Here is a 26,610-nt window from a genome sequence, read left to right as displayed (position 1 = left end):
CGTCCTGAGATAGGACTTAATGCACTTGTAGAAATTCAATTCTTGTTCAAATGTTCATAGTGGTAATCGGACTGTGGCTTCTTGAATATCTTTTTAACTTTGCGGTTAAATGTGTTTTTGGGGGTTGGCAACCAATTTTAGTTGGATTTCTGATGTTTTTATAACAAGTTTGATGCGCTTAATTGGATCTACACACATATGGAGGTACGTTTGTTTGCTTTTTGTTTTGTCATTTTGGTTCTGAGCACCGCAATTTTGATGTTATATTTTCCAGTGGGACAGGTGTCAGGTGTTTTAGGATTTATCAGTTTCAGCAAAGTTCATTGCACCATATGTAAGTACTTAGTGGTAGATCATCGTGATTTTGTGTAGTGATTTGCGTATCCGGTTGTCATGCGTACGGTTTTGTTAAGCTAGGTTTACCTGGGGTATTTGAGGGAGGGTTTGTTTTTTTTTGTTTATGGGCCGAAGAAATTTCACGGACGGTTCCACACTTCCGATACTATTACTCATCGATTACCTTGGGGCATAAGCAATAATCTCATTCCAACTGAGGTTGGTTTACAGGAGTCATTCGTTCGGAGAGATCCACTGGAGATTGTTCGTGGCTGGCTGGTCATTCGTCGTGTGTGGGTCACAACTCCATGGGTACAAGGGGGGCCTTTATTTACAATAAATTGGTTCTTCATATTTAGGTTCTGATTTTTTTGTGTCCAGTATATTTTCATTTTTTTTTTGTTTTTGGGTGCCCGCCCCTTTGCCTTCCAAATTTGTTTTTTTATTTTTGCTTGGTTTTTTTAGGTGCAGCCATTTTCATACCTTCATTTTTCTATTTACTATCAAAACTAACCAATATGTTTCGTTTGGGTTATTATTTGCCACAAGGGTGTTCCCATAGTGCAATGACCCCGGGTGGATGGACTCTTCAGGAGAGTAGCCAACAGGCTGAGGAGGAAGCTGGCCAAGCTAAAGTCCGAATCCACCGACAAACTACTATCTGAGGCGACTGCAGGCGTGCACTCGAACTACACCCCATGGAAGCTCACAAGCCGGTACAAACGGCAATCCAACCCTAACTTCCCAGTTAGGAAGGCAGACGGCTTATGGGCGAGGTCAGCAGCGAACCGGGTGGAAGCTTTTGCAGATGAGCTGGAGTGCAGATTCAGACCATTCAGGGCGGCCTCAGCGAGGAGAGCAAGCCTAGTTTCTGCTAAGTGGGATGAAATCCAACAAATAGAGCTCCCGTTGGCCCCAATGATAAAAAAGCCCCAGGAAAGGACAATACAGATAACAGATTGGCAAAAGTGCTGCCACTCAGAGCGCTTTTGTACCTGTTACAAATACTGAATGCAACGCTGAGGTTGGGACACTTACCCAAAGCATGGAAAGCCGCGCTAGTTTTCATGATGCATAAACCCGTCGAATCCCCGGAAGACCTGGCCAATTACAGCCCAATCAGCTTGATACCCACTTTTGGGAAGCACCTGATTATTGGACAGCCCATCTGTAAATCGAGCTATCCCTAATCACCGATTTTTTACTTTTACAGTCGGCGTAAACCTCTACACCAGAGCAGCTTCATAGGGTGGTGGAGCATATCCTGGATGACTTTCACAAAAAGTCGCACAGTGCAGAGCAGTTTCCACGGTGAAGGCGATTGAAGCCAGAGTCCCACAAGGCAGCGTGCTAGGGCCAATGCTGTACAGCCGCACGATATGCCTAAGGATAGCGTTGACAATGCGTCCCAGCCAATCGATGTAAAACTTACCACACTTGCCGACGACACGGCAGTCCTGTCAAGGGCCAACTGCGTTTACGACGCTACGGACTACCGCCAGCGGTACCTTTAAAGGTTTAAGAACTTGGCATTCAGGTGGAATATCATTGTAAACCCTGAGAAGTGTGTGGTACACACACTTAGGAAAGAAACGTGCCCTGGGGTATTTCTTCTGGCGAGCTGTTGGAGCAGCGGAAAGAACAAAGGTACCTGGGAATCACGTTGGACACCCGCCTGACCTTTGAGAGCCACACAAGGATGGTCAGAAGCGCCTTGAATATCAATGCTAGAAAACTCTACTGGCTTCTTAAGCCTAACAACAAGCTCAGCCTAGCCAACAACATCCGACTGAGTTCCCTCTGTCGGTGACATTATTTACGAGCAAGCCACAAGATCCCTGACCAAACTGAGATTGGTAAGGAGCAGAACCAGACGAAGGTTAAACCGCATCTATCCGTCCGACTTGGCCACCAGGAACCTGTTGCAAATCTCCGTTGTCGTCCGTTGGTCCCGCATTTAACTTAAAATAGTAAATAGAAATGGTCCCTGATCTTTAACGAAAGTTGCTAATCAACAGTAACAGTACGTTAAGTAATTGTACTTTATTGTCTGCGATAATTTTTTACAATAAACCAACATAATGACACTAAAAAAATAAAAATAAATCTTCGTTTTTAACCAAAATCCATGCTCAACATAATTTTTTCTCAGCTTACTAAGGCTCTATCTAATGATGATTAGAACTTCTGTATTATCTGTCTGATCCTTCTGCCAAGGAAATTCACCGCCGCAAACTCCATTACATGCCATGAATTCAGTCGTGCGGTGCATTTTAAGTGCGCTTATGTGCGTGCCAGATACTTCATGCAAGCATTGCAATTCTGATTACGATGATTCTGATTAAAACATATCATCTTTGTTGTTCGTTCGTTCTTTTTCGTAGTGACCAGACGTGTTTTTGTTTTGCGCTCCGCATTTTCCATTTATTTTACCTAAACAGCCGGTGTTTTATCTTCAAATTAACTCTCTAACTTATTTATCTTAAAATCAATCTTTACCGCGGGTGCATATGCATGCCTAATAATTGTGTAAAAACACAACTTATTTAATTAATTTGTTGTTGCTTTTCATAAGTACGCCCTCTCATTACATTTAGCCGCTGTTTTTCAGTTGGTTCCCCCGCCTACTTCAGTCAGATACCCACTACTCATTCTCTTTCTAGCTCGAACACTCTGCCTCGTTGTGTACGCGACCGCCCTCTAGCGGAGGAGATGAAGAATCTAAACGGTACATTTGGTATCTTCATGTTAGATGTAGAATATACATTGTAGATGTAGATAAGAGATGTAGCAAAAAAATGTAAAATGTAACATTTTTTTGAGTACGGGTATAAGTAGAGTCGCGTCCCCAGAAACGACTAAAATGTTTCTTCTCGTTTTTTTTTTCTTTAAATAAATAAAAATACATCATGATGGATTTTGCTGTCGTCTGTGACAAAAAAACCTGCAAGAAGCAGATCACCCATGCAATATCCCTTGCTGTCATTGCGAAAGCGTAGTGCAGGCAAAATGTGTAGGGATCTCGGGCCGTGAAGGAGATGCCATTGTTGCGTTGATCATGAGGCAGTTGCGGAGTGGCTTCAAAGAGCTGATCGTAGGCTTTAAACAGCAATATGATCGGCTCTTGGCCATGGACACTTAGTCCAGCAGTTTACAGCTGCTGGCTGAGTGTCGGAGGCGCAAGAAGTCTACTCTGCTGGACTGGCAAGTGCCGACTGCCTCATGTCCGCCGGCAGCCGAAAAACTTACTCCGACCACTCCCTTAGTGCAGCAGTTGATTACGTTTGCTACTCCAAGTGCAACGATCGCTGCTGGTGATGCAGATTCGGGAGCCGAATGCGTCACTTCGGAGAGTATGCAGTTAGAAATGTCTGTAGCGTCCGTGTCCGTCGAGTCCGCACCCCGTAACTATCCCATCAGTTTCGTTCCCACCAGCTAATAGACGTCCAGGACAATCGGATACTGCCATCTTAGGTAATAGGCCTGTGCCAAAACCACTGGTGCGAGTCCCACCAAAGCGATAAGTTTTAGCCTCGTGTCTAGCCCCTGACCTCACATCCAATGATGTAACAAAGCAAAATAAAATCCGTCGGCTTTAAGGTTGAACCATTTAACATTTCTTACGCCAGGGAGATATCTTCCTTTTAGATAAGCGTCTTCCCGACTCAATTTAAAACCGTTTGTTCCGCCGGACCATTTGGTGGTTAAAGAGTTTAAGGCTAAGAAAAAGAATAGGCCCCCATTACTCTTCCAGGTAGTCAGACCAGTGCTCCATCTCCATCCTAATCTTTCACCTCTACTTATACCCATCCAAAAAACAAACTTCCTCTCTTTTAGTTACCTACCAGAATGCTAGAGGCTTGCGCAGAAAGCTCAGCACTCTTTTTCTTGAGAGTTTAGCATTCTCGTCCCATGTTATTGTGTTAACCGAGACCTGGTTAAAGCCGGACATCCTTAGTTCCAAAGTTTTGGCCGGTCGGTACACAATTTTAAGAAATGACCGTTCGTCTCGACGTGGGGTCCTCATTGCTGTGGACTCAAACTTCACGTCGGAACATTTCATAGTCCAGGTTCAACAAGACCTGGAATTCCTGTGCGTATAATTGATTCTCCCAGGCTTTTTCATAATCATTACTTGCTCGTATATTCCACCTTCCTCGGATATCTTAATATACGAGCATCACCTGTCCGCTGTAAAAACTGTTTCTGTTTCCAGATAAAGACCATTGTTCTTGGTGATTTATATTTGCCAGGTACTGTTTGGTCTTCGGTAAACGAGTCTAATAATCTTGTGCCCATGTCACGACATGACTTTACCGACGGCTTGCTAGACCTATCCCTGTCTGAAGTCAACCATGTAAAAAGCAGCTTGGGTCGATTTCTTGATCTGTGCTTTGTCTCGGATCCGATCATAGCGTTGCTAACCCGAGCCCTTCCGCTCAGTATACCTGAAGACTCCTACCATCCTACATTCGAAGTGTTGGTCAATATTGGGCCTACTGTATTGGATCGAACGGGTAGGCTGAACGTGTCCGTTGCTTTCGTAAAGTCGAGCCTAATAACCTCATTAGGGATGACACATTTTTTGTTTCTTGTGTCCCACTTTCGTGTCTTGTTAGATCTGGGAAGCCTCCTTGGTTTATCAAAGAGTTATCCAGTCTAAAAAACTTAAAATCAAGACTTTATAAAAAATTTCGAGAAGTTGGTTTTCCCTCTTCGCTTTGTAATTGCTCGGTCAAATCTCTCCGTTCTTAACGATCAATGCTATAAAAATTACCTATCGCGATGCAGGATACGATTTTCACAGGACCCTAAACAGATCTACAGCTTTGTAAATAGTAAGCGTAGAACGTCCGCACATCCATCCGTGCTATCATTTCTCAATATGTCAGCTAACAATGATCACACAATGGCCCATCGTTTTACCAAATTTTTCCACACAACATATTCTTATAAAAGCTACTCTGGTCAGCCGTAGCCATACAGTTTACCAAGGTCGAATGGCATTTTCAGCCCCTTGTTGAATGAAAGCTGACTGCTTCATGATCTTCGACTAGTTAAGCCGGTGTTTTCACCAGGTCCCGATGGAGTTCCCGGCTGTGTACTGAGGTACTGTGCCGACGCTCTGTGTGGACCCCTGCTTAAGCTATTCACCCTATCCATTAACTCTTCACGCTTCCCCCATCTGGAAGGAATCTTTTATTATTCCGCTCCATAAGAAAGGTAGCAAGTCTGATGCAAATAGTTATAGAAGTATATCTAAAACATCCGCTATTCCCAAAATGTTTGAACAAATTTTAACTCCGCATTTGCAACATCTCTGAAAGTCACTTATATCTCCATCTCAGCACGGATTTATAAGGCGACAATCAACAACCACTAATTAAATAGAGTTTACCTCTTTTATCATTAAAGGTTTCCAAGGTAACTTGCAGACGGATGTTATTTACACTGATTTCAGTAAAGCATTCCGTTCTGTAAACCATTCCCTTCTAGCACAAAAACGTTACCTTTTAGGGTTTCCGCCTAATCTTTTGAGATGGATTTCTAGCTACCTTCGTTCTAGGTCTCAAAGAGTCCTCTTCAAAAATTCCTTCTCTTCACCTGTTAAGGTTACTTCTGGAGTACCACAGGGCAGCCATCTAGGCCCCCTACTTTTCACACTCTTTATTAATGACCTGCCTTCAGTATTAGCAACCTCTCGGCTTCTAATGTATGTGGATGATGTTAAACTCTGTGCCCAGCATAAATATATTTCATTTCACTCACGCTAGCAATCCGGCTTCAATAACTTTCAGTCATGGTGTTGTGCAAATATGTTACACCTAAATGCCTCGCAATTCAAAGTAATGACATTTCATCGCTCCAGCCCCTTTTGGCTCCTATAGCCTCTGTGGTGGTTCTCTTGAGAGAATTACCTTGGTGGATGATATTGGTGTTAAACTAGACCCCAAATTAAAGTTTTCCGAACACATTTCTACTAAGGTAAATAAGGTACCTTTCCCGTAATAAGTACTATTTTTAAAAGATATACATATTTGCATGTTTAGCTCTTTGAGTTGTGTTTAGCTCTAATTTTCCTCGCCTTTTGGTCTAACACCTATCTTTCCTGCATGAAGTCAAGCGGCAGCGCCCCTCGGTCGGTTGGGTGGGATGTGGGGCTGCGTTTCTGCTGGGTTCCGCGCGTAACAGGATTCGGCTTGGTGTCGCATGGGACACTTGATGGTGCTGTCATTGCAAATCAGCGTACAGACCAAAAAAAAAAAACCTCAAAATTAGATCTGTAAAAATTGGTCAGCTCAAAAAAAGAAAAGTAAATTCATCTAAACAACTGTGTCAGACCGATTAGGCGATCGATAACTCTGTTAAACATAACACATGCCTTTTTGTATGAGCTGCCACTAACGCGTGTGTATAACAGCAGTCAATTTTGCGCTTAACAGTACAAAGTAAACAAATATCACAAAAGTGGATTCCAGTCGCTTTGAAATTGTAACGAACCATGGTTCTAGCCATGGTTCGTTACAAACGGCGGAGTGTCAACGGATCTACGCCGTTCGGGAACAACAATCAAACTGATATACACAGAGCTAACGAACCATGGCTCTAGCCACGGTTCTCCACAAATAGCGGTGTGTCAGCACCTCCGGGAAATAAAATAGTCTTAAGCAACGCACACAATTAATTAAGAACTCTCGATCAACAACTGTACACATTCTTGTCCACACAACAATTTAAAACACCCCACCTCTTGGGAAATTTCGCAATCGACGACCCACATAAGAAATATCATTTGCGTTATTTCACAATAAGTCAAGCCAGCATAAAATTATCGACCTACCGGCCCAAATTCAGCTATCACCTTCCGCGTTACCGAGTTAGCAAAAATCAATCCTAAGCCCAATTCCCAACTGCAGCCCGCACCTACTGCGATGCAATCTCAGCAAAACCTTTTCCTGAACACTTCTGACCCACTAGCAAATTGTTAACGAAGCACCAAGCTTCGACCTAGTTACCACACCCCAGAAATATTGTTATCCAATAACCTTAAGTCAGCAAGAATTAATTATTTCCGGGTCTCAGGTGCGATCGCCAGCTGCATAAAAGGGCCAAGATCGGCCGAAAGAGGGAGGCAGTCCATCAGCCCGAACATAAGACACTGCACTAGGCAGTACATCAGACCGAAAACAGAAGAGGCCAAGAACACAAGACAAGGCACTAGGCAGCCCATCAGCCCGAACACGAGACACTGACTAAGCAGTCCACCGGCTCACAGGCCAAGTAACAAGATTCGCGAGTAATCCATTGAAAACAAGCCCCCGAAGAATTAAGTGAATGAAAGAATAAAGAATCAACCAAGAACCAGAAAAGCAAAAACCACCGCATCATAATTTCTTCCCTTGCCTACTGTATTTCAAGGCTAGCTCGAAACCTGAAGTTCTCCTACAATCTACAAATTTTCTTGTAGAGGACCCTGGACAGACTGAAGCATACCTCAGCCTGAGATTGGACCTTACAAAATGAAAAGTATGACTTTTGGCTGAAAAGTAAAACGCAAAGTGAATGTGAAAACCGGAGTCTGCCTGTATGTCCACAACCGGCACCTCTCCCTACGATCTAAATCTACGCCATTGAAGAAGCTCAACATGTTTTCTTCAGCACTTATGTAGGTTTCAAGCTGGGTGAAACATATGACCCAAAAGATTTAAGGTTGACAGCAACAAGAAGTGTTCTTCAGCACTTATGTAGGTTTCAAGCTGGGTGAAACATATGACCCAAAAGATTTAAGGTTGACAGCAACAAGAAGTGTTTAAACCATAGACCATTGCAAATTATGCTAGGACTATTGTGGACACTGACACTAAAACGAGTGAAGCGTTAAGTCGCTTCTATTGCCCGTACTCAGTCAGTATATATGTATGTGAGGTTATGATTTATGTAGAATTTTTAAATATTTGATCAGTATCCATTTTTGTTTGCTACATCTGTCATCTATATCTACATCTACACGGTAGATTCTACATCTCTTCCGCCAGAGGGCGCACGCAAACTGCGCGGGGAAGAGGGAGTGACTGAGAACCGGCTGCAGCGCTGGAATTGGGTGTGGTTAGCAGCTCAAAATAATTTCTTCATTCTGGCTATAATAATCTGATCTGAACCAGATTCGGAAATCTCGTAGATATAGTCATTAGGCTGTGTCAAAATTAAAAATTTGTTTTTTCAAGGACACCCTCCACTTCTGTTCTTTGTTATTCAATAGAATTATAGATTTTTTTTTTCAAATAATTAGTTTAATGTTTAGGGGTTGCTACCACGAAAAGAAAATACACTTTTTTAGTTAAATATATGTACATTAAAAAAAATTGAATTGAAATTGAATGAATAATATTGAAACTTAGAAACTAGTTCATATTAATAATAAGGTATTTTGATTATTTTTAGTTGCTGTTAAAAAATTAACGATTAGTGAAAATCAAGAACTTTAGCTGAGGTTGATATATTTAGACAACTAGTTTGAAAAAACTTGTGCAGGTTTTTTACTGCCAATAACTGATTAATGAGGATATGAATGGTATCAATATATGTGCAATAGATTTCACCAATTACACTACTCAACAAAATTTAACTTTTTATTTAGGCTGTGAGCCAAAATGACTTTTTCTGATAGATTTCGGGATTTTTTAATTTTTGTAGTACTTTTTTATGGTATAATTTTTTTTTTAAGAATTTTTAAAATCTGGTATTTTTTCATGGTTTTGACCGTTTATCCATAGATTTTAATCAACAATACCTTAAACGACGCCTAATTAATGCGTCTATCTAAAACTAAAAATTTTGGACAAGAATTATTTTTCTTTCGACTTTTCCGAGTTTTTAAAGTCAAAATTTCGAAGAAAAAAAAAATAATAATAATAATAACATCGCAAAAAATTATGAAATTGAAATTTGAAAGCTTAATAACTTCCAGATTCAAATTTTTTATTAAAATTCGGTAGCAACCTCTAAAAAATACAAAAAAAAATAACAACATACAAATTACTATTAAGTCCAAGGTAACAAAACAAAGGGGTGTCCCGTTTGAATTTCGAAACAAAAATGTTTGGCCCAGCCTAATGGTCATACTCCGCTTTTCGTTTTCTCACATCTGCAAAATTGTGGATGCCACAGATTTTGGTCCATTGTGGTGGCGGAAGGGGGCGGGGAGAAATTTTGAAATACATTTGTAACAGTGTGATATCACATGAGTCTGGAAACAAAATTTTGTGGCTCTAGTTCTTATAGTCTCTGAGATTTAGGCGCTCATGAAGACGGACAGACGGGCGGACGGACAGACATGGCTATATCGAGTCGGCTATTGATGCTGATCAAGAATATATATACTTTATGTGGTCGTAAATAAATCTAATACATATACCCCTTAACTCTTCAAGTACGGGTATGGTGATGGACTTCACAATATTTTGTGTTCCCATAAAATGCAGACTGTAAATCATATCGACTTAAAATCCATGGATCGACGCAATCAATGTAGTTCGGAACACAATATGATGAGAGAACCGGAATGACTAAAAGAATATTATCCTTTACTACTTTTTTCCAGTACGGATAATCCTAAACGCTTTAAGAGCTTATATAGTCTTTGAAAACAAGGTTTCAAACATTCAAGACGGACGGACTTGGCTATATACCCTCGACTTTTGATGCTGATCATTAATGTTAGAAACGCTTAGATCTCTATAAGACTGTTGCGTATCTACAGCTACACAAATTTAAATTTGTCCTGGTAAGCGCGCCCAATGATGCCAGGGTTTTTATACCCGGTATTCAAAGATTACAATTTAAATCGATTACAATACATAAACTAAAAAAAGTATATTTTTTAAATGATACATGATAACGAACAAACAGAAATCTTTTGAAAAGAACAGTTTTCAAATGAAAAACCGTTCAAATATTAAGCCATTTTTAATTGGTTTCATTCTGGGGAATTCATTCATTCGATAATCTCAGTAGGGAATATTTACGACTGTATAGGTATTTATAAAGGACTGTCTGCACTTCTCGATATTTGAAATTTAACTTACCAGCTGATCGTGCCAGAGCTTGCCAGAGTTGAGTGGTAGCTGCGTCTGTTGTGTGATCCGAGCTCACACTATCGGGAGTCTTTCTATCATTGATTGACGATGTTATGTCCATTTCTAGTTTATGAGAGTCAGAACTGTCACCAGAATCTAATAAGGAACTGCTATTTGTTTTTATTGGTGTAAGTTTATAATCTGACCCACCACGTTGGGTAATGGTAATACTGTAGTTTTGAAGATCCTCTTCACTTCTATGTGACTGTATTGGAGTTTGGCAAAAATTGTGTATTGGGATGGAATTTCTTTGATTCGAATAATCATTCCTTTTCTTTTTAACGGAAAGGTCAATTTCAACTCCGTCATAAAAATCATTTTTTTTTGTTGGACGTTTTGATTTTATCACAGAACTTTTAATACTTGTATCAATTACTGCAGAATTACGTGGAGATTGAGGATTAGAGCACGGGGGGGAAATTACAATTTTTTTACTTATATCCATAAGAACTGCTGCAGTCTCCAGTTGCTGTTGCAAGCTTTGAAATTGTTCAATATCAGAATCTTTATGAAATGCTGAATTGAATCGTTCATGTATTGGCCCAGACATACATTTTGCTTGCGTTTTAATCTCATCATTTTCCATATTGGTTGATTGAAAAAGACTGGGATGAAAGGTATGGGCTTGAAAATTCTGGGTTTTACTCTCTACACTTCCATCAAAAGTAGTTTGAAAAGTGGAATCTACTTTTTTTTTGTCGTACTTAAGCTGAGAGAAAGTGCTTAGCTCAGTCAGGGCCTTAGCTGCTATTTCCTCCGACGAAGACTTTAAAACTGTATCAAGCTGTATTTCCAAATCATTTGTGTCCTGGAAAAATAGAAATATTAAATGAATAGTTATATCAGTAGGTTTGCGCTTGTTTGTATGGAAACAAATGTGTCGGAATCTAAGTTCTCAGGGTCTTAAAATGTGCCTTCTCTATGGTCATTCTCTACGATACGGCGTTTTCGGTTTTCTCATATCTTAAAAACTGTGCATGCCACAGATTTTCGTTCTTTGTGAAGGCGGAAGAGGACGGGTCGAAATTTTGAAGTACACTTGTAACAGTGTGATATCACATAAGTCTAGAAACAAAATTTGGTTTGTCTAGCTCTTATAGTCTAAGAGAAGTAGGCGCTCATCAAAAGGGACAGACGGCCTAACAAACTATTGACGATTGACAATTTAATTGGTATGGTATCAAAATTTTCTTGTTTTAAATCACGACATTTTTCGAGCATTTTGACAATGCTGCCAGTAAAGCCATTAGGGCCTGTTTAGGTACCATAGTATGGCGAAGTGGTAATTCATTCGCATGCATCAAGAGTCTATTGAGATTTCTTTCTAATAAGCAAACGACTCTTTTTTTATCTCCACTCTCTGCAGTGACTTTTGACACTTTTCACTCGTGATTCATTCGGTGAATCACTCATGGCACGTCCTAATCCTGTGATGACTCACTGGTGAAACTCCAGATGAAATTTATATGGGCATGTCTGCTTTTCTCACTCGGGAAACTTCATATGAAATTTTCACTGGATTCTCTAGTGATTTCACCAGTGGCTTATACGTATAAGCCATGAGTGAAATCACTCGTGACATCGATGATTTCACTCGGGACTCTTTCGAAATGTCCCATATGAAATCACTCGTGACTCTTTCGATATATTCTATATGAAATCACTCGTGAGACTTCTCATGAAATTTAAAGCCACCTAAAAATTTCTTAAAACAGTTTATTGAAGTAAAATTAAATATATTTATTTTACACAGATTTTCTTGATTTTTTGTTGATTAAATTATTTTTAATATTTTGTAGGGACTTCAGGATAACACTATCCACCGACTCGATCGGGTTAATAAGCAGAAATGCTCCTGAAATGATATAAAAAACGAGAAGGAACGTGTGAGTCGCTTCTGGGGACGCGACTCTACTTATACCCGTACTCAGTCAGTATATACATTTTTGAGCATATGATTTTTTAGAATAAAAACAAAAAAAAATTTTACATTTTACATTTTTTTGCTACATCTGCTATCTACATCTACAATGTATATTCTACATCTAACATGTACATTGTACATGTTCCATTTAGATTCTACATATCCTCCGCTAGGGGTTGCTCGCGCACTGAACGCGGCAGAGTGTGCGAGCGAGAAAGAGATAGGTAGCGGGTCTCTGGCAGGAGGGGGCGGAAGAACTAACAGAAAATTAATTTCTTCATTCTGTCTATAATTATGATCCGATCTAATTCAGATTCAGCAATCTGGTAGATATGGGCATTCTCTACGATACTGCGTTTTATCGTATCTTTAAAAATGAGCCTGCCACAGATTTTCGTCCTTTGTGGGGGCGGGGCGGAATTTTGAAATACATTTGTAGCAGTGTGATATCACATGAGCCTGGAAGCCAAATTTGGTTGCCCTAGCTCTTATAGTCTCTGAGATCTAGGCGCTCAACAAGACGGACAGACAGACAGACAGACAGACGGGCAAACATACATGGCTATATCGACTCGGCTATTGATGCTGATCAAGAATATATATACTTTATGGGTTCGGAAACGTTTCCTTCTCTGCGTTACACACATCCACTTTTACCACAAATCTAGTATACCCCTTAACTCTTTTTTGAGTACGGGTATAATAAGCAGATAAAACAAAATGTTTCCGGATACCTGAATCAAAAAAAAAACCTATTAAGAGACCTACACAGTCTTAATTTTATTTCGTCTTATCTTTAAGAACCAAATATAGTACGGCGCGGGACTTTAAACATTTTTTTCCGAGAATCCCGTCCAGGTTGTACTCATGGACTACTGTTACGTCCAGCACACTTTTGAGGCACCTAGACAATGAGTCCTTCTCCAGCAGCTTCCAAACTTTTTTGAATCAAGTTGAACATATATTTTTAAATTTTTAGTCCTGTATTTGCAGTTTCTTCGAACAAAAAAACACGCGCAGCGACACACTTGGTTAACGGGACCACATGGTTAGAATGTTCTAGACATATTTTGTCTTGCGAATCCCATTTTAAAATTTAATTCAGGGGTGCCCAAAATTTGCTTACGGCAGAGCACTTACCAATACTCCCAAACAAAAACACAAATACGATTAAGGGAACAGTCCAAACTCGAAGAAAAGACAACAACAAAAGCATAGCCAAAGTCGGGTAACATCAATCAGAGAAGAGACAAAACTGGTTTTTGCTGGACTGATCGCATACAGACAAAGTTGTTTGCATGTGTTGAGCTTTCGGTATGCTGGTACACAGCACAAACTGTGTATGCATAGAAGAATTGGTTTCCTATGATAAGGGCAATTACAAAAACAAAAGAGCTCGCAGGGCAATGGGCCTGGGCACCGCTGCTTTACTGTAACTAACAACGCGCACTGTAATCACTGAATCCACTTACCTGACTTCAAAAACACTGAAAAAAATACTTTTAAATATATAAATCAGAGATGGGCACGCCGTGGCTCTTTCAGCTCCAGTGGCACTTTCCAAAATATTTTTCGTGAGGCGCCAGCAAGTCGGTGCAGACGGTCGTCGCTTGCGTTCAGCGAGCTGTGAATTTTTACAAAAACATTGCCACAGAAATTTGGCGTCAAAGAGACGGCAAAAATGCTTCGAAGGCGCGATCTCGAGATTGCAACAACACATCATGTGTCTTGGGCTACGCAAATGAAAATCAAAGCAACAACAAATTTAAAGGGAATTGCTCAGCTGTCGACGAGTTTCATTGTATTCACTTTTCTCGCCCATCCTGTCTGGCTCATGACTGCGATGCGTCGCGACGGGGGTTGTTTTTTTTGTTTTTTTTTCTGTCTGGCTCTTTCCGTTAGTTTTCGTGCCCATCACTGATCTAAATAGACGCTCAACTAAAAAAATCACAGCCGCTCGAAACAAAAGAGTGCACCAATTAATCGGTTTTTTTCACCCCTTTTCCGCAGTTTCAAATAATTTTTTTCCCACCAAAAGATTGCATTTGACTCTGGCAGAATAGAATATTAGAATAGTAGACGAAATGAGTAGAACAGTTAGGGTCGCATGCAGGTACAGAAAACCAGAAATATGAGTGAGAGGGTAATCTATGGATATCTGCTTCTATTTCTTACGTGCCCCTTTCGGTCCACAGCAGTTCATGCTGACGTCGACGTTGCTGCCTTTTTCCTATGATCCTTTAATGCCATGACAGCCAGAACTGTAGGCGCTCTTAACAGCATTTCCATCACATCCAATTGCCACAAGAGAAGAACGATATTTCCATGATTTTTCTAAAAACTCTTTTCTAAACCGTGGCCGTGAACTACGATTCGATGCGTTCGACAAATATTTTGGACTGATGCGAGAACAGGGCGAAGCAATGCACTATAAGCAGTAATTACATATGTGTGTGGGAACGGGAACGTACTGAGAGAGCGGTTTTCAGTATAAGAGATTATGTGTGACTATGTGATATTAATTTCCTAAGAACTATTAACGGCTGCTGCTGCGAACAACAGTCATGAACCAAGTTTTGTTTTGAAAAAAAATTAACATCATAGGCTTATCTCGTTAAACACATTGAAAATCTTTGCGAACTTTTTCGCGCTCTCGACGAATATTACTATTACTAAGGTCTATTACATTTTATTTTTATATGTGACTAGCTGTACCCGGCCACGTTTCACTGTGGCACATTGTGGTTGCATGGATGAGAAGTGAGTCGAATAATACGTCCAACATAAATTTGTTTTTGTAATAATTGGAGGGTATCAAAAACACAATATTCCATTCCCGTTTCCGGCATCTTCAGTTGATCGACTCCCATTTCGTCCCCGCTACGCATATGGATGCTTCATTTTATTATATCTCTTATCTCTCCCGGTCTTCCTCATTCATATTTGAAAACCATCTTCTTGTGCAGCATCTTTATTAATCTGTATACATATATTAATGATGATAATACTCACACAAAACAATTTCTAACACAGATCAAAAATGTATGTAAAAATTTCAGCACCTTTCAGCAAACAGGCATTTCTAAACTGTTTTTAAACAATTAGCCAAATCGGTCTATTAGAGTCTAGCCAATTGGTCTATTAGAGTCTAGCCAATTGGTCTATTAGAGTCTAGCCAAGAGTCTACACGTACTATGTAGAATTTAATAAATTTTAAATGTAGATTCTACATCTTCTTTGGAAAGGTCGCGAATTGCACAGGCAGAGTGTGTGCGAGCGAGAAAGAGAATGAGTTGCGTGGTCTAATGCTGGAGGAGGTAGGGGAAGCAACTGAAAATTAATTTCTTTATTTTGGCTACTATAATGATTCAATCTGATCCAAATTCGTCAATCTGGTAGATATGGTTATTTTCTACGATACTAGTTTTCTAGTTTTCTCGTATCTTAAAAATTGTGGATTTCACAATTTTTTGTCATTTGCAAAGGCGTTGAGGGGCGTGTTCGTAAAAATCAGACTGGAAATATGTATACATATTGAGTCAGTGAAGTAGATTAGTGTCAGTGTCAAGCTTTGCATAGTCAATTTTTTTTTCAGTTGTATCACATACATATAAACTGACTGAGCACTGGGTATAAAAGTAGAGCCGCGACCTTTGCCCCGGCAGACAACATTCCCGTTCGTTTTAATAAAGAGCGTTCTAAGAAGTGAATTTTAAAGAAACCTCATTTAAAACCAACCGAAAGGTATTTTCTTAAAAAGGCCTTCAAACTAAAAATAAACTTATCTTAATTAGGATTAGGATTCAAACTTACTAGCTTCAGAGTTTCGGATATAGCTAAAAATTCTTTTAGGGCGTTGTGGGAATTATGTGCCATAGTGCGAAATTTTCCAAAACAATCCAATTTGGCTCTGCACTCACGACAAATTACGTTCGGAAACCCATCATTAGGCAATGGCTGCAATAACAATAATATATATAATATACAATTATTTTTTTTATAATAAAATATTTAAAAATGTTTAAATAAGTTGCTGAAATCAATATATAGTTCTTGCAAACACCCGAAGAACAAACATACTGCTTATAATTGTTATATTTAAATATGTAGGATAGCTTCGGTATAACATCAAAACAAACAATATTTAATTGTTTGATTTTTTTTAATGTTTGATTACACTGCCCGACACGATTTTTCCTCAAGGAACAAAACCAAGCTTTTTTCAGAGGTAGTGCTTGTTTTTTCACATAACTCAAGTATCTTACGTCTGGTTGTAAAGAACTTTGCTATTTTAAAAAGATAATTGAAACTGATAGAAGTTAAGCCCCAACACTTTGTGATTTCAGCTTACCGTCTGGCAAATATATGAAGCATTGAAATGCAAAAATTATGATTTTTGTGCGGTATTTTTTACGAAATTTTGACTTTAAAAACTCAGGAAAAGTCGAAAAAAAATTATATCCTGTGTCCTCTATTTTTTGTGTATAGGTGCATTAATCGTTTAAGGTATCGCTCATTAAAATCTGTGGAGAGACTTTGGAGCTAAATATCGTTAACCAAACCTAAACGAGAAGGAACGTGTGAGTCGCTTCTGGGGACGCGACTCTACTTATACCCGTACTCAGTCAGTATATACATTTTTGAGCATGATTTTTTAGAATTTTAGAATTAAAAAAAAAATTTATATTTTACATTTTTTTGCTACATTTGTTATCTACATCTCATCTACAATGTCTATTCTACATCTAACATGTAGATTGTACATGTACCATTTAGATTCTACATCTCCTCCGCTAGGGGTTGCTCGCGCACTGAACGCGGCAGATTGTGCGAGCGGAGGAAAATTAGCTGCGTTGTCGTTTGTTGGAGGAGGGGGAGGGGAAGCAACTGAAAATTAATTTCTTCATTCTGGCTATAATTATGATCCGATCTGATTCAGATTCGGCAATCTGGTAGATATGGGCATTCTCTACTATACTGCGTTTTAGTTTTACGTATCTTTAAAATTGTGGCTGCCACAGATTTTCGTCCTTTGTGGGGGCGGAAGGGGGCGGGGCGAACTGAAATACACTTGTAGCAGTGTGATATCACATGAGTGTGGAAACCAAATTTGGTTGCCCTAGCTCTTATAGTCTCTGAGATCCAGGCGCTCATCGAGACGGACAGACGGACGGACGGACGGACGGACAGACAGACATGGCTATATCGACTCGGCTATTGATGCTGATCAAGAATATATATACTTTATGGGGTCGGAAAATTTTCCTTCTCTGCGTTACACACATCCACTTTTACCACAAATCTAATATACCCCTTAACTCTTTTTTGAGTACGGGTATAAAAATGAAAAAATGTAACAAAAAATACCTTTTGGAAGGTTGCGGGCCCAACTGCCAATTGGGAACAAAGCAAACGAAAACATTTGGTACCTGTTCGCGTTCTTTTGGTATGAAATGTTATTGACAGTTACTTTTTTCGTTATCAGAGGTAGGATACCTATTCAGGTCAAATGTTTCCTTTATATTCTCACGAGTGCAGGTCCACACAAATTGGATCTCGTCGCGTCTACCTAATCATAGCCATGGATATATAACTCTGTGCCTATAGTGTCTGTGCCTTAGTGTAGTTCTGACTTCCCTCAGAATACGATCGGGTGTTTACCAAAAAAATCTTACAATTAATTAAAATCAATTGTCATGGATACCTCTGGCCGATCATTTTCATGTGCTTTCCAAGCAGACTCATTTTGCTACATATGTGGTAAGTACACGATGATCAACGAAATAAAAATCGCTTTTACCGAAACTCTCCAAAAACAGTATGAAGAAAACTTTAAAATCAAACCCGAAAATTTTGTTGAACAGTGGGCACCAAGCTGTATATGTCTGTTGAGGAATTAATCGCTTAGTTTTAAGTCAATATTCATTCATATAAGAGTTGCCCTAATCATATGCTCGCGATTGTTTGCCCGCTGTTCTTATTGCTTATGTCCAAAAACTTAACTGTAACATTCTCACGCGTATAGCCAAAACGCGCAGCTGCACACGAAGACATCGATGTGCACCGTCTTGGTATTGGAGTGTCGCATCGCGTGATCTTCTAATTCCCTTTTGGGCTCGACTTTACTGGTGGAGTTGAGTCAGTACCAAACTATACTTGAGATTACCCGCACGCGTATTCATCATCGCACCGCTATTGTCACCCCCGCTTTGTATATAACCCGCTGTGCAAATAACATTTAAACCACTAATATTACATATGAATCAAATAAAAATACATAAAGATTAATACAGTCCACTCATTCGCAACCATAAGCAATTTTTGGTCCTTCGAGCCGGATCTCCGGCTAATTTTATTTGAAATATATTGAGTGATATTGCTGGTCGTCATGAAGACTCTCGTACATCGTATAATTCACCAGCGTGGTGCGTGCAAATCCCAACTAACTCGTGCATCTACGGAGGCTCAGGAGTTTGTACAGTCGTGCACGTCTGTGCAAACATTAGAACACAAGTTGGACCGATTGGCTGCAACTTTCAACCGCTTTATGGAGCTCTCTGAGGACTTAGTTCAATACAATGAGGAAGACGGATTTGTGGATCCGAATTTGGATATCGCCGAATATGAGGGAAAGTTTTATAGTGCCCATGCCGTTCTCACTGGAGCCATAAGTGAGCGGAGCAGTCACGATAATGGACACGACTCGTCAAATCTACTGATATCTAGTACTGTGGAACGCCTATTTGAGGGACAAACACAACTTTTGGAGAAGATTCGGGAGTCAGCGCGACCCGCTGAGCTGCAGTTCGAAAAAATACGCCTTCCTACATTTTCTGGAAGATACGAAGATTGGTGTCAGTTTAGTGATCTGTTCTTAGGCTCAGTCGACAAGAAGAGTAGTCTTTCCAACTGTCAAAAGTTCCATTATTTAAAGTCGTATCTAGATGGTGAAGCTTTGTCCCTGATTAAACATATTCCCATTACTGACGATAATTACCAGGACGCATGGGAGAGGCTAAAAAATCGTTATAATAAAAAATCACTGATTGCGCGGTCGTTCATTCAAAACTTTCTTTCGCTGCCAACTGCAAAAAGTTCAAACATAATCGAGTTGCGTAACATAGTCGACACCGCGGACGAGAGTATACGTGGTCTACACGCGCTGAAATGCGACAGCCGCGATGTATGGCTTATCCATATCTTGCTCTCAAAATTAGACCCTGAATGCAAGGAAGCTTGGGCTACGTCCAGTGAATCGTGCAAGGAAAATGTGACCATAAATGACCTGTTCGCCTTTCTCTTCGCCCGGTTTGATGCGCTGGAGTCCTGTCAAGAGTTAACAGTAGTTCATGATTCTCCCAAACGTCGTGCAGTTTCTCATCATGTGGACGTGCCAACTACATCTGCTCGTGGTTGCGTATATTGTCACGGGCCACACAGTCTGTATGTGTGCACTCAATTTAAAGCTATGAACGTCGTGGATCGTCGCACATTTGCATGGAGGGTAAGTTGTGCTTCAACTGCCTAAGTCGATCTCATCAAGTAAAGGATTGTAATTCCACAAATACGTGCCGTCTGTGCAAGTCGAGGCACCACACTCTTGTCCATCCAGAAGAGATTCGCACCACCCCGAGTGTTGCTGTCAATACATCCGCTGACCCAAACTTGCGCTCGCCCATGCATGCTGCTGAGGTTGATCCTGCCGTGGTCATCCATCATACATTGGAGAGAGGAGTATTGGCCACTAGTCAAGCTATATTGCCAACAATTTTAGCCACTATAGTCGACTCCTGGGGCAATGAGACAACCTGCAGGACTTGATGGATACTGGTTCGACGATAACGATGGTCTCCAGTCGTTTATTCAACGGATAGGGCTGTCGCGCACGCATGCTCGTATACCAGTTGTTGGCCTAGGTGCAAGCCCGGCTGGCGTTACTCGAGGTCGCGCCACGTTCACGCTGCTCTCGCGCACAAGCACAACATCCGTAGTGGTAACAGGTCTGATTATGAGTACTTTAACATCCCGATTCCAGCACAGAGGATTGAGTCGAACACCCCATGTGGGGAGATTTTGAGCTACCCTTAGCAGACCCTACATTTGGGACACCAGGTGAAATCGACCTGATTTTAGGAGCTGATCAACTTTGGAACATATACACTGGAGAACGAAAGAGTTTGGTTTCGCATATCCTATTGCACTTCATACTAAATTTGGTTGGGTCATTACAGGCAGTTACCATATCGGTATTGATGATTACACCCACGCACTAGCTCATCATGCTCACGAGGGTCTGGATACTTTAGTCCGATCGTTCATGGACATGGACCAAGTTCAACCAAGTAGCGCTACCATTGACGCTAGTGATCCCGCTGAACAACACTTCGTTCAAACGCATTCCCGCAGAGACGATGGAGTGTACGTCGTCCAATATCCATTCAAGGATTCCGCTCCGCCATGGGATCCACATTGCCGCAAGCCATACGCCGCTTTCTTCTCTCGAACGGAAATTTCGAAAGTTTCCGGCACTCAAACAACAATATGTCGACTTTATGGAGGATTACTTACAACGAGGACACATGGAGTTGATTCCTCCTACTACCTTAGCGAGGATCTCGCCAGTCACAATTATTTAGCACACCACGCAGTATTTAAACCAGACAGCACCACTACGGATGCCGAGTTGTGTTTGATGGCTCTGGGAGGACTGCAAGGGATATTCACTCAATCACGACTACACATTGGACCACCTATTCAAAGGGATTTACTTGGAGTCTGTTTACGGTTCCGACACATCGTTATGTGTTCTGTACAGACATTGAGAAAATGTTTAGAGGCATCCTAGTTTCAGAAGAACACACGCAGTATCAACGTATTGTCTGGCGAAAGGAGGAGACTGCTACACTTGACATTACCGACTTCTGACCGTGACTTATGGTTTAGCGTCTTCACCGTTTCTGGCTGTTAGAGTTCTCAAGCAAATCGCTCAAGATCATGCCGAGTTGTATCCGAATGCTGCTGCGGTGTTGGTAAGGGACGCGTACGTGGATGATATTCCTACGGGATGCGATAATATCAACGAACTCATTGCACTCAAGGATGAATTGATTTTGTTATTGAGTCGAGCTCAATTTAAACTTCGAAAGTGGAGTTCAAACTGTTGGCCACTACTACAATCGCTGCCAAAGGACATTTGTGAGTACCCCTTGAAGCTCTAGAAGAAGGAGCCCAGCTCAACATGTGAAGGTCTTGGAATACGTTGGGACCCGGCTGTGACAACTTTCCTTAAGCTGACCATTCCCGACGTCACAACTGCTCTGACAAAACGGATTTTGCTGTCGGAGCTTGCGATCTACGATCCCTTGGGTTTGCTTGCCCCCAGTACTGTATTTCTAAAGGTTCTCTTTCAAGATAGTTGGCTGAGCTCGGTCGAATGGAACGAGCCACTACCGGTGCAGTTATGTTCACGTTGGCAACAGTTTGTAGCAGAAGTTCATTTATTGGACACGTGTCGCATATCTCGCTACATATCCTCACCACTTCAAGCAGCGGAGCTGCATGGATTGCCGATCATCTTCTCATGCATACGCGCTGTTATTTACAGTCGCGTGAAACTCAATAGACTACGTTGTCAGACTGATCGCCGCAAAAACCCGTGTTGCGCCCATCAAACCTGTATCCATTCCGCGGCTCGAATTGAATGCAGCCCATCTTCTTTCAAAATTGATGTCTCTGGTTAAGCAAGCACTAACTATTCCTATTTCCAGTACCTCATGTTGGTCTGACTCAGAAGTTGTGCTGCATTGGCTCTCATCGCCCCTCGGACTTGGAACACTTATGTTTGAATCGGACTGCTGAGATCTGATGCTTGTCCACGTAGTTGCTGGAATCACATTCGCACTGGGGTAACCGCGGACTGTGCATCACGCGGACTTTTACCGAGGGATCTTGTAGACCATCAACTGTGGTGGAATGGACCACCGTGGCTTTCACAATCACGGCTCACTTGGCCACCTGCTACGGCAAAGTTTGCACTGTCGACTGGGAGGCTGCGCACATGGAAGTTAAGGTCAAGCCTCAAGTTAATCTACACATTTCCGATGAAGGAAATGATCTTCAATGTATGATTAACAAGGCTTCCTCTGGTCACATCTCTTGCGGACAATAAGCTACTGCTTCGTTTTGTACACCGTCTTCGCTGCAAGGAACGCCTGTCATCGTTTTTATCATCATGGGAGCTTCAATATGCACGCCTGGATAATCAAACACGTTCAGATGGAGTCTCCAAGTGGAGTACAAGCAGCTAAGCACTGGACGACCACTTTCTCAAAAATCCAAACTGATTCGCTACACTCCATTTATTGACGACCAAGGAACAATGCGCGTAGGAGGACGCATTGACAATTCAATGGCAACTTACGAGGCAAAACATCCCATACTTCTACCAAAGGAATCACCAGTCGCTGTTTTATTAGCTAGACACCAGCACGTCACATCGCTACACGCTGGAGTTGAATTTATGTTCCACACTTTGAGACAGAAGTATTGGATTCTGGTGCCCGCAACATAGTCCGGAAAACGTATTCAACTGCAAGATTTGTTTCCTCCAGCGTAAAGGTACGAGCACACAACTCATGGCTGACTTCCCGCTTTGGGTTCAGCCCACCCGCTGTTTCTGCATTCTGGATTGGATTACGCTGGACCAGTTATTATCAGACATCGCTTTCAAACGATTCTGGCTCGACGTGGCCCTATATCCGACTTATACTCAGACAATGGCACAACATTCCACGGAGCCAGACGGGAATTAACGGAAATGCAACGGATGGCTGTACTCAAAGTCAAGATGAGGACATTGCAAGTTTTCTGACGAGTCAGGAAATCAACTGGCACTTCATTCCGCAGCTGCCCGCATTTGGAGGTATTGGGAGACTGGCGTACGACAATTAAACTTCACCTTCGCCGGTAATTGGGAGCAGGCATTAACTTCGAAGAATATTCCACCGTTTTAACCCAGATTGAGGGTCTACTAAACTCCGCCCACTGTGCGCTCCAGCGATCACAGCCTGGATCCCCTTACCCCGCCATTTCTTACAGGTCAACCTCATATGTCGGTGCCAGAGCCACGTTCTTGGACGTGAACATTAACAGACTGCAGCGTTGGAGACAGCTGCAAGCCAAGGTTCAAGGGTTCTGGAAACGTTGGAATCTTGAATACCTTTCTTCCTTGCAGTCGCGCACCAAATGGCAGCAGGGACCAACAACATAACAGTGGATACGCTTGTGGACTGAAGGAGCCGAATCAACCTCCTAGCAAGTGGCTGCTTGGCCGCATCACCGAAGTTCATCCTGGTCAGCGGAGAGTTCGAGTGGTCACCGTAAAACTGCCCAGGAGTGTACAGAGACCTATCACCAAAATTGCTGTGCTTCCCTTTAACTGAACATTCGTTCAGGGGGGCCGGTATGTTGAGGAATTAATCGCTTAGTTTTAAGTCAATATTCATTCATATAAGAGTTGCCCTAATCATATGCTCGCGATTGTTTGCCCGCGTCTTATTGCTTATGTCCAAAACTTACTGTAACATTCCACGCGTATAGCCAAAACGCGCAGCTGACACGAAGACACGATGTGCACCGCTTGGTATTGGAGTGTCGCATCGCGTGACTTCTAATCCTTTGGGCTCGACTTTATTGGTGGGTTGAGCAGTACCAAACTATACTTGATTACCCGCACGCGTATTCACATCGCACCGCTATTGTCACCCCCGCTTTGTATATAACCCGCTGTGCAAATAACATTTAAACCACTAATATTACATATGAATCAAATAAAAATACATAAAGATTAATACAGTCCACTCATTCGCAACCAATGTCAAATGTGTAGATTGAATTTAACAGCATATGATTACGACGAAAAGTAAGTAACTCGAATCCACAAACTATTAACTTTACCCAAAATACTAAACATATTTTTTTTCAATTTTTTTCAAAACAATTTAAATGGTAGCAATGATGTGGAAAAAAACAGATATTCACGGCGCCGAATGTTTCTTTTGTTTAGTAAAGAAAACTGGAACTGGTGGTTACACATAATACTGCTGCTTCCTGTGTCTATGGGATAGTAGATCTACAGAAGAGCATTACTCAAGAAAACTCTGGCCAAAACGGGAGGAACATACTTTGGAAAATTACAACATACAGAATTCAGCTCTCGTGAAGTTTTACCACCATTACACATTAAGCTGGGACTAATGAAAAATTTTGTTAAAGCACTGGATAAGGAAGGCGAATCAATGCGTTACCTAAAAGCTGTTTTTCCACGTCTATCGCTGGCAAAAATGAAAGAAGGAGTATTTGATGGTCCCCAAATAAAAAAACTACTAATAGATGATGGATTTCCAAATATGTTATCTAAGAATGAAAAAGCAGCTTGGAACTCATTCCGAGGGGTAGTAACAAACTTTCTTGGAAACAGCAAGTCTGATGATTATGTTAATATCGTCCAAGAGCTAACTAAGAATTATAAAAAAAAATCGGGGCAAATATGTCACTAAAAATCCATTTCCTGCACTCCCACTTGGACTTTTTTCCGACAAACCTAGGCGACGTTAGTGATGAACTCGGAGAGAGATTTCATCAACAATTTAAATCTATGGAACAACGTTATCAAGATGTTTGGAATGAGAACATGATGGGCGACTCTGTGTGGAATCTCATAAGGGAATCTGGTTCGAAAAGAAAAGGAAGACAGCCAGAAAACTTAAATTATTTAAAAAAATGTTAACAAGCATTAGCAAACCAAATGTATTACTTATGTTTAAAAACTTGTAGCAACATAACACCAAATAAAAAAGTTTGTATATCCTTAGAATTAACTGAAAAGACTTAAACGTACTGATTGTTGTATGGGTTAAGGAATGAAATCCCATATCTCAGGTTTTTCTACTTTGGTTTTATTGAAATATGATTAGGTAGACGCGACGAGATCCAATTTGTGTGGACCTGCACTTGTGAGAATATAAAGGAAACATTTGACCTGAATAGGTATCCTACCTCAGATAACGAAAAAAGTGACTGTCAACAACATTTCATACCAAAGGAACGCGAACAGGTACCAAATGTACAACCCTTTTCGTTTGCTTTGTTCCCAATTGGCAGTTGGGCCCGCAACGTTCCAAAACGTATTTTTTGTTACATTTTTTCATTTTTTAGGTTTGGTTAACGATATTTAGCTCCAAAGTCTCTCCACAGATTTTAATGAGCGATACCTTAAACGATTAATGCACCTATACACAAAAAATAGAGGACACAGGATATAATTTTTTTCGACTTTTCCTGAGTTTTTAACGTCAAAATTTCGTAAAAAATACCGCACAAAAATCATCATTTTAGCATTTGAATGATTTATGTTTCCCAGACGGCAAGCTGAAATCACAAAGTGTTTGGGCTTAACTTCTAGCTGTTTTAATTATCTTTACAAAATAGCAAAGTTCTTTACAACCAGACGTAAGCTACTAGAGTTATGTGAATAAAAAATTTTAAAAAAATACCAGACTTCAAAAATTCTTCAAAAAAAGTTCTGCCATAGAAAAAAAACCATAATTCTTAAAAAAATTGTAAAGCCCCATATCTATCAGAAAAAGTCGGTTTGGATCCTTGAAGTTAAAGTATAATCGTACTTTTTCTTCTAAACGACAGACAGATTCCGTAGAACTTTTTTTTGTTGCCCTTTTTATGTTCTAAGTACTAGTTTTACTACATATTGTTACTTTTTTATAATTCGTATTTCTGGATCGAGGAACAGAAAATAGAGAATTGCTTTTAAAATTATCTGAGACTTTATTTAGAAGGAATTAAGGTTCTGTTAGGAAAACCTCTAAACTAAGAGTGATAATTCCAAGTAAATACGGCATGAAACCCAAGTCCTTGGCCAACTTAGCCAGATCAAGTTACACTTGCCTTCAGCCTAAGCCTAAGTCTCCTCCATAATAGGCCGTCAGTCACTCGATATGTTTAACATCTAACTTCGTTCATCGGCTATCACTTGTTTGTATTCGACACAGCACACCCTGGCGGTCTGGCGTTCTGGCGGTCATGGCATAAAAGTGTTATAGGAAAAATTGTTCGGGCTCGAAGTCGGCAAAGGCAGCGACGTCGAAATCAGCATGAAATTCTGTCCAGCTTCAACTGCTGCGGACCGAAACGGGCGCG

At 40.8% G+C, this 26,610-nt stretch overlaps 1 protein-coding gene across 2 annotated transcripts in view; it reads right to left on the bottom strand.

Moving 5' to 3' along the window:
• The window catches only part of LOC111080316, a 99,279-nt gene that overhangs the window by 49,578 nt on the left and 23,091 nt on the right, over window positions 1-26,610 (bottom strand). For both annotated transcript variants that reach the window (XM_022375856.2, XM_022375855.2), the window contains exons 2-3: window positions 16,210-16,353; window positions 10,422-11,280 (exon numbers count right to left, since the gene is read on the bottom strand). In XM_022375856.2, coding sequence (XP_022231548.1) covers window positions 10,422-11,280; window positions 16,210-16,353 — 1,003 coding nt within the window. The remainder of the gene's footprint in view (window positions 1-10,421; window positions 11,281-16,209; window positions 16,354-26,610) is intronic.

This window comes from Drosophila obscura, unplaced genomic scaffold (genome assembly GCF_018151105.1).
Source record: "Drosophila obscura isolate BZ-5 IFL unplaced genomic scaffold, ASM1815110v1 contig_137, whole genome shotgun sequence".
Taxonomy (NCBI): Eukaryota; Metazoa; Arthropoda; class Insecta; order Diptera; family Drosophilidae; genus Drosophila; species Drosophila obscura.
The sequence above is the reverse complement of the archived record's forward strand: the minus strand, read 5'-3'. Positions and strand labels throughout refer to the sequence as shown.